At 41.8% G+C, this 9,522-nt stretch overlaps 1 protein-coding gene and 1 long non-coding RNA gene across 2 annotated transcripts in view; both read right to left on the bottom strand.

Moving 5' to 3' along the window:
- LOC139029192 (uncharacterized) overlaps positions 1 to 9,522 on the bottom strand; it is a 1,029,896-nt gene that overhangs the window by 100,813 nt on the left and 919,561 nt on the right. The gene's annotated exons all lie outside the window — the stretch shown is intronic.
- Positions 2,197 to 9,522, bottom strand: part of LOC111978021 (neurexin-1-beta-like) — a 65,862-nt gene continuing 58,536 nt past the window's right edge. The window contains 1 exon segment of the mRNA XM_024007776.2: positions 2,197 to 4,500. Within this exon segment, the coding sequence (XP_023863544.1) occupies positions 4,193 to 4,500 (308 nt within the window). The 3' untranslated portion in view covers positions 2,197 to 4,192.

Genomic DNA, 9,522 nt, shown 5'->3' with positions numbered 1-9,522 from the left:
TCTCTTGATGGTTACATGTTGCTGTCATAACTAGCTGGGTGCATGCTGTTCACTGGTTAATATTCTTGGTTAACATGTTGCTGTCATAACCAGCTGGGTGTAGGCTGTTCAACTGCGTTTAATATTCTTGGTTAACATGTTGCTGTCATAACCAGCTGGTGTATGCTGTTCAACTGGTTTAATATTCTTGGTTAACATGTTGCTGTCATAACCAGCTGGGTGCTAGCTGTTCAACTGGTTTAATATTCTTGGTTAACATGTTGCTGTCATACCAGCTGGGTGTAGGCTGTTCAACTGGTTTAATATTTTGGTTAACATGTTGCTGTCATAACAGCTGGGTTGAGCTGTTCAACTGGTTTAATATTTTGTAACATGTTGCTGTCATAACCAGCTGGGTGGCAGCTGTTCAACTGGTTTAATATATCTTGGTTAACATGTGTTGCTGTCATAACCAGCTGGGTGGTGGCTGTTCAACTGGCTTAATATTCTGGTTAACATGTTGCTGTCTAAACCAGCTGGTGCTAGGCTGTTCAACTGGTTTAATATCTTGGTTAACATGTTGCTGTCATAACCACTGCGGTGTAGGCTGTTCAACTGGTTTAATTCTGTTAACATGTTGCTGTCATACCAGCTGGGTGTAGGCTGTTCAACTGTTTAATATTCTTGGTTAACATGTTGCTGTCATAACCAGCTGGGTGTGCTGTTCAACTGGTTAATATTCTTGGTTAACATGTTGCTGTCATAACGCTGGGTGATGCTGTCAACTGGCTTAATATTCTGGTTAACATGTTGCTGTCCATAACCAGCTGGGTGTAGGCTTTTCAACTGGTTTAATATTCTTGGTTAACATGTTGCTGTCATAACAGCTGGGTGCATGCTGTTCACTGCTTTAATATTCTTTGGTTAACATGTTGCTGTCTTAACAGCTGGTGTAGGCTGTTCAACCTGGTTTAAATTCTTGGTTACATGTTGCTGTCATAACCAGCGGGTGTAGGCTGTTCAACTGGTTTAATATTCTTGGTTAACATTTGCTGTCATAACAGCTGGGTGTATGCTGTTCACACTGGTTTTATATTTTTGGTTACATGTTGCTGTCATAACCAGCTGGGTGTAGGCTGTTCATCTGGTTTAATATTTTGGTTAACATGTTGCTGTCATAACAGCTGGGTGTAGGCTGTTCAACTGGTTTAATATTCCTTGGTTAACACTGTTGTGTCATAACCAGCTGGCTGATGGTATAGTGCTGTTCTCAACTTGGTATTTAATAGTATTCTTGGTTAACATGTTGCTGTCATAACCAGTGGTGTAAGCTGTTCAACCTGCGCTTTAATATTCTTGTTAACATGTTGCTGTCATACCAGTGGGTGCATGCTGTTCAAACTGGTTTAATATTTTGTTAACATGTTGCTGTCCATAACCAGCTGATGTATGGTGTCAAGTGTTCAAACTGGTTTAAAATATCTCTTGGTAACATGTGTTGCTGTCATACCATGGGTTGTAGGCTGTTCAACTGGTTTAATATTCTTGGTTAACCATGTTGCTTCATAACAGCTGCGGTGTAGCGTTGTGTCAACTGGTTTAATATTCTTGGATTACATTGCTGGTATTAACCACTGGGCATGTCATGCTGTTCAACTGCGCTTTAAATATTCCTTGTTACATGTTGCTGTCATAACCAGCTGGGTCGTAGGCTGTTCAACTGGTTTAATATTCTTGTCGTTAACATGTTGCGTGTCATGAACCAGCTGGGTGTAGGCTGTTCAACTGGTTTAATATTCTTGGTTAACATGTTGCTGTCATAACCAGCTGGTGTGCATGCTGTTCAACTGGTTTACTATATCATTGGTTCAACTAACATGTTGCTGTCATAACCAGCTGGGTGTAGGCTGTTCAACTGGTTTAATATTCTTGGTTAACATGTTGCTGTCATAACCAGCTGGGTGCATGTTGTTCAACTGGTTTAATATTCCTTGTTAACATGTTGAAACTGTAGGAATGAAGGTTTTATATTGTTCTGTTTGTTATTGAATGCATGGATGAATAAAGTAAGGTATAATTTAAGCAGTTATAGTAAGGATAGCATGTGCTGAGACTTTCTAGGAAATGAAGATAAGTGACTTAAGATACTGATAAGAAAGAAAAAACAGAAAGGTAGACCAATGAACCATTTAGTAATTACCAAAGCACGTTTCACCATAGAACCTCATACAGAGACCGAAGTTCACTTAGGTAACATTTTATTTAATTTATTCATTTAATTTTTCAAAACTATTTTTTTCAGAATAAATGTTACTGAGGTCAATAATAAAGACATTGTCACAATTTGAACATAAAATACCGTAGAAAAAAATAGCACATGTAGAAATTAAAAAAGAAATGAACAATCAAAGAATTTATAATAATCCTCATTATTTATAGGTCATAGTAGCACTCATTCCAAGTCCATCAGGTCACCAGGAAAGCAGAACAGAGCTGACAGTAGAATGACAAAAACACAAACCGTTCAAATGATCTCTTCCTATTTTTCTTCAGGTTGTTTGCATCAGCCCAAGCATACACTAAACAATCATGTTATAGGACCACTTATAGGAACACATACAGCAACATCATCAGTAGTATACGTCTTCATTCGTACATAGCTAGGTTTAGTTTGGGGGGCAGGTATAGGGAGGAAGGCTGTCCGTTACTGTTACTGCCCCAGGAATTGGGAAGAAGCAGGAATGGGGAGAAAGTTCGTGATACCCTGGAGACATGACCTCATCCTGCATATCATCATGCCAGGTSTCTACTGTGCACTATCATTACCTTGTACAGTTTGAGGACAGTCAGGCTACTACTGGGCGGGGTCAATATATCTATTAGATCAGGTTGGCATTTGTATAAAAACTAAACAGATGTTTAATGGGGGAATAAAGAATCCAACTGAAAAGAAAAGTAATTGCTGATCAACGTCGTCATAAAATCTTCTATATCTAGCAACACTTAATAACATTTAATTTGGTATTTTTGTCATTTTTGAATTTGTTTTTTATTCCAAAAATGGTTGGAGGAGGAGCAGATATAGCTTGCGTGGTCATCTATACAACAGGCTATAAAACACCACTTTGTCACTGTCCAGAAAGCACATATAGATGTGGTTGTACTGTATATAAACATGTACTGTAATAAGATACGTTTTGCGTGCATGGAGTGTTCCAGTATCAGAATGATCGCATTCAGAACATTCGGACTTCTCCTTCCAGAATTCTGTAAAACACTTTGCCTTAGTTTTCAACAACAGTGTGGAATCAAAGGCATCATGATTTCTTAACTGGCAAAGATGAATCTTAATCATAACTTGACATAAGTCTCTCTAGATCAAGATTAATCGGAGGCCATTTTGTCTTTGCACTGTTGATAGATCAGGCAGCCAAATGTTCCTTTAGTCTGTGTTTTGGCCATCATTGCCACCATAAAAAGTGCTAATACTTTGGCTGATTAGTCAAACTTACAGTAGGTAGCATCTTTATCCTTTCACTTCCTTCTTCACTGTTACCTTGCCTTCCCATTATGCCATCTCTTTTCTATTCACTCGTCATCTGTTGTTGCACATGTTTGGTGTTGGGTTTTCTTTATTTACCTCATTTGTGCGTTTTAAGTATTTTCTCGTAGAAAAGGTCCCAGTTAACACAAACACAGGATATGTAAATTAAACATTGGAGTTTATAGTTGTAATATATCTTCCTCAATTGTATACCTCTCCTCACCCGTTTGCATCTCTCCTCACCTGTTTGCATCTCTCTTCTCCCGTTTGGACAACCAACACCCTGGTAATAAACTGAATAAAACTGATTGGATTGTTTGTTGTTTTAAGATGTATAGGTACTCCTGTTGATTATTCTGCAGTTCCAAACCCTCTTCAGTATAGTCCAATAGAGTACCTCAATCTCGCTATTTCCTAAAGCCCAATTTGTTGGGTTTTAAGAATCTAAAGGAAGATGTTCTGTTTTATTTTTTAGTCCATTTGACATTCAGGTATAACACCATCCCACCATGTCTTGGTAAAATTTAAGACAAAATGTTATTTTGTAGTTTTTGTTGAATTTTGTTTGTTCATTATTATACACTTTTTAGTGGTCTTCTGATCTCCTGATTGGTCTTCTCGAGTCAAGAAGTTTGTCGGGCCAGTGGCGAAGACCAGAGACAGTAAGGATCACACGTAATACTCCTTGTCCTTATTCTTCTTGCTCTTAAAGGAGGTCTTGGCTGCGTTCGGCGGTTTGTCCTTCACCAACGTCCCATTGGACTGTGATGTGTTACTGATGTAGTTGCGGCTTTCGTCCACATGGTAAGATCCCTCGTCCCGGTTGCGGTATTTGTACATGGCGTAGAGCAGGATGAGGATACAGAGTGCGGCTGCCGCTATGATGCCAACCACCATCCCCGTGGTACTGCTTGACTCACGGAATACCCCCTCCGATGGACCTGGGTAGCCCTTCACCGCCGGGCCTGTTGGGTTAGCTGTGGAGAGGGAGAGAGAAGGAGGAAGTGGTTATTATAAGTAGCTCATATTTAACACAAGATAGCCTATGCATTGCCACACAGAACACATTCCATAGCATATAATATACTACTAAAAAATACTCAAAGTAGTAAAACAATGGAAGTTTATTTTCTATTTCATTGAAATTAACACAATGACAACAGAATGGGAATGGATTTATATCAGGAGCATGAACATCAATATAGAGTATGATCAATATCTTTAGCCGCTATGAAGGTGTGCTAGCAGATTCCAGATCCCCTGACCTGAGTGTAACTTAACAACAGAGTCACTTCATTCTGTTTTTATGACTAACTCATAACCAGCACCAACTTACCAACAATACCTCAACCATTACATGGATGATCTCACCCACAATAACTCATACTCACAGCTCAAAACTCACTGATCTCACACACACATTAAATGAAAAGGTAAATACGGAAGAGTAGTGAAATGAGGACATGTTGACAGTCCATGATGACTCATAGTGACCAACAAATGATAAGACAATTTAGAGCAAAACAGCCTTTCCATTATGATGCAAATGAGGGTGCCTTCAGAAAGTATTCATACCTCTTGACTTTTTCCACATGGTGTTGTGTTCTAGACAGATTTTTGGACACTGGTCTACACACAATACCCCATAATGTCAAAGTGTAATTAAGTTTTTCGAAAGGTTTACAAATGAATTAAAAATGAAAAGCTGAAATGTCTTTAGTCAATAAGTATTCAACCCCTTTGTTATGGCAAACTTAAATAAGTTCAGGAGTACAAATGTGCTTAACAAGTCACATAATAAGTTGAATGGACTCACTCTACATTATCCAGTGCCCGTGCTCCAAATTACAAATCGGGAAGACCACATGCACACTGAGACATGGGTCAGAGAACACAAAAGCTCTATTAGAGCAAGGAGGAGAACTATCCTCTAGCAGCCCACTTTATTCAGCACCAAGACCTCAGTCAATGAACTAAAGATCTGGGCTATAGAGAAAATGCGGAGGAATGAGAGAGGAGGTGATTTTGACCTTTTCTTACTTAAAAAAGAGGGTAAATGGATCCATCTCCTAGACACTGTCACCCCCCCACATATTAAACAAACTAGATCTGAACTTTTTTCTCTAGTATACACAATCCTACCTAGACTGATCAGGCGTTTGTGTATTTCTTTGCTCTGCTGAGTTATTGATAATCGTCACAAGCTGATCATATTTCAACAACATCAAATTTGAATCCAAGCCAAACTGAAATCTTATCAGAAACATGTTGGGGGATTTTCACAGCTTTCTATTTCCTTACAACCGATCAAACTGATGTCATTTGGACATGTTTCATGGACAATCTTTGATTTTTAATATGTTTTTATTGTATATTATCCCAGGTCTCCAAACGTCTTTGCTCCTCGAAAGAAGCAGAGATCACAGAGAATTTGACCGATGTCAACTAGATTGAAGCATTTCTTTCATTCTATAAATGTATGACATTATCCTGGTGAGCAGGGCTTTATTTAGTCTTCTAAGGCAAAATATAATGACAGAAGAGAAGCTGCAAGTTGACTAATACATAGCCTGTGAAAATGTCGGAAATTCTAAGCAGAAATATATCTGTATTAGGCACAAAAAACAATCCTGCACCCCCTGTCAAAAAAATCTTTCCATCTGACTGTAGCCTACAGCACCATMTCTGTATTTGCGGTTAGGGTCGTGTGCAACCCTCAGATTTTGACTTTCTCACATATAGTCGGGCGGTTCCAGATGGATTATTAGCTATTGCGGGTGGGTGCGGGTGAACAAACATCTGACCCGCGCACCACAAGTATTAATACGTTCTGAAGTTACTGTACAAATTAGCAACAGAATGATCCCCATCAATTTCAGTATATTCATTTTCAATTAATTTAAATGAATAGGCAATGGCCAATGCGGCCTCTGTAATGAACTCTAAATGTTCGACAGCAGTGGGTTAATAACTGACCTACACTGCACTTATGGGAGGAATTTGCACCGGCTGAATGGGAAGCTGATTAGATATTAGACAGCCCACTTTGTGTTCCGAGTACCATCCAAATTCTAATCCATCTTAATTCATCTCCCTCTGATAGGCCTCCACTGTTCTGTTTTGCTCCACTGCTCTCTCTCTCTCTCTCTCATTTCAAATCAAAGTTTATTTATCACGTGCGCCGAATACAACAGATGTAGACCTTACAGTGAAATGCTTACTTACAGGCACTAACCAACAGTGCAAAAAAGATATTAGGTGAACAATAGGTAAGTAAAGAAATAAAACAGTAAAAAGACAGTGAAAAATAACAGTAGCGAGGCTATAACAGTAGTGAGGCTATATACAGGCACCAGTTAGTCGGGCTGATTGAGGTAGTATGTACATGTAGATATGGTTAAAGTGACTATGCATATATGATAAACAGAGAGTATCAGTAGCGTGAAAAAGGGGTTGGCGGGTGGTGGGACACAATGCAGATAGCCCAGTTAGCCAATGTGCGGGGGCACTGATTGGTCGGGCCAATTGATGTATGTACATGAATGTATAGTTAGTGACTATGGTTATATGATAAACAAGAGTAGCAGCAGCGTAAAATAGGGGTTTGGGGGGGGGGGGGTGCCACAATGTAAATAGTCTGGGGTAGCAAATTTGGTTACCTGTGTCAGATCTTATGGCTTGGGGGTAAAAACCTGTTTGAGAAGCCTTTTGTTCCTTGACTTGGCACTCCGGTCGCTTGCCCATGCGGTAGTTAGAAGACAGTCTATGAACTGGGAAGTGGATGGGTTTGGACAATTTTTAGGGCCTTCCTCTGACACTGCCTGGGGTAGAGATCCTGGATGGCAGGCAGCGCTTAGCCCAGTGATGTATGGGCCGTACGCACTACCCTCTGTAGTTTCCGTGTGGTCGGAGGCCGATGCAATTGCCGTACCAGGCCAGTGATGCTCTCTCTCTATCTCGAGAATGCCCAGTTCTAAGCTCTTCTCTTGTCCTGGTACCACCAATGGTGACCAGCCTTAACCCTGAAGAGCTAGGAACAGCAGTGTCCTCCTGCCGATTTTCCAAAAAACATCTAACACCCTACCTCTTCAAAGAAGTAATTTTAAATAAATCCCACAGCCCCCCCCCCCCCCCCCCCCCCCCCACCCACCTCCTTCAACCCCCCACAAAAAGACATTCCTTTGTGAACTAACACACAGTAGTTTTTTTTTAAATCCTTACTTAACTCCTGACTGCGAAATAGCCACTTTGAGGAAAAATGTACCTTACTATGACTGATGTGGTGGGTCCCTTCACCTAAGCTATCTTAAGTTGAATGCACTAACTGTTAAGTCACTCAGGAAAAATAAGTGTTCTGCCATAAATGACTAAAATGTAAAGATAAAGTACTTTCACACACTCATCTCTTTCTCCGCTTATTCTCTTTCTAAACATAATGGTTGATGTTCTGTCTTTACGTAAGTGCACAGTGTGATGGCAGATTCACAGCTTCGTCAAGAAGACGAGTCAAGATATCTAAAGGAGACAAAACACTGGTAGGACAACGCAACGAATAACAGCAAGCGGTGGGTGTCCTATTCACTTTTGACCAACAACAATCGGCCATCATTTTCTGTTATTTCCCGTGAAATCGCCGCTGTTCGCTACAGTGTTTGTTAGTGTACACATCCCCTTTTCTTTTTCTCTACCTGGGAGGCACACTGAGGGGAGGCTACCTCAGGGGAGCTACCTCAGGGGAGGCTACACGCAGGGGAGGCTACACGCAGGGGAGGCTACCACTCAAGGGGAGGCTACACTCCGGGGAGGCTACACTCAGGGGAGCTACACCGCAGGGGAGGCGTACACGCAGGGGAGGCTACAACGCAGGGGAAGGCTACACTCAGGGGAGGCTACACGCAGGGGAGGCTACACTCAGGGGAGGCTACACTCAGGGGAGGCTACACGCAGGGGAGGCTACACTCAGGGGAGGCTACACTCAGGGGAGGCTACACTCAGGGGAGGCTACACTCAGGGGAGGCTACACTCAGGGGCACAGGAGGCTGCTGAGGGGAGAACGGCTCATAATAATGGCCAGAACGAAGCAAATATAATGGCATTAAACACCTGGAACCATGTGTTATTATTATTATACTTATTTTTTTGTATTTTTACCCCTTTTTCATGATATCCAATTGGTACTTACAGTCTTGTCCCATTGCTGCAACTTCCCTATGGACACGGGAGAGGCGACGGTCGATAGCCATGCATCCTCCAAAACATGACCCTGCCAAGCCACACTGCTCGCTTAACCCAGAAGCCAGCCGCACCAATGTGTTGGAGGAAACACCATCCAGCTGGTGACTGCAGTCAGCTTAAAGGCGGACTGCCCGCCACAAGGAGTCGCTAGAGTGCCATGGGATGAGGAAATCCCGGCCGGCCAAACCCTCGCCTAACGACGCTGGTCCAATTGTGCGCCGCCTCATCTATCTCCCAGTCACTGCCGGTTGTGACACAGGCTGGGATCGAACCCGGGTCTGTAGTGACGCCTCAAGCATTGCGATGTAGTGCCTTCGACCGCTGCGCCACTCGGGAGGCAAGGAAACCATGTGTTTGATGGATTTGATACCATTCAACTTATTCCGCTCCACTCATTAACAGGAGCCCATTCTCCCCAATTAAGGTACCACCAACCTCCTGTGCTGAGGAGAGCACTAGAGCTGGGGGCTAACAATGCTAACAGATAGACTGTGTCCCAAGTGGCACCATGTTACCTACGTATATAGTGCACTACATTTGACCAGGGCCCATAGGGACTATATAAATACATTAATAAATAAATATATATAGGCACTATATAGGAAATAGGGTGCCATTATGGTCAGTCACAGATGCAAGGACAGGAGTAGAGAGTGCAGTAGTGTAGGTGAGCAGCTAACAATGCTAGCAGACAGTCAAGGACAGGAGTAGAGAGTGCAGTAGTGTAGGTGTCAAGTAAAAGTTTTTTTGGGTAGGTGAGTCAG

The sequence above is a fragment of the Salvelinus sp. IW2-2015 genome, linkage group LG18, assembly GCF_002910315.2.
Source record: "Salvelinus sp. IW2-2015 linkage group LG18, ASM291031v2, whole genome shotgun sequence".
Classification (NCBI taxonomy): domain Eukaryota; kingdom Metazoa; phylum Chordata; class Actinopteri; order Salmoniformes; family Salmonidae; genus Salvelinus; species Salvelinus sp. IW2-2015.
This window is presented reverse-complemented; position numbering and strand designations above follow the sequence as displayed.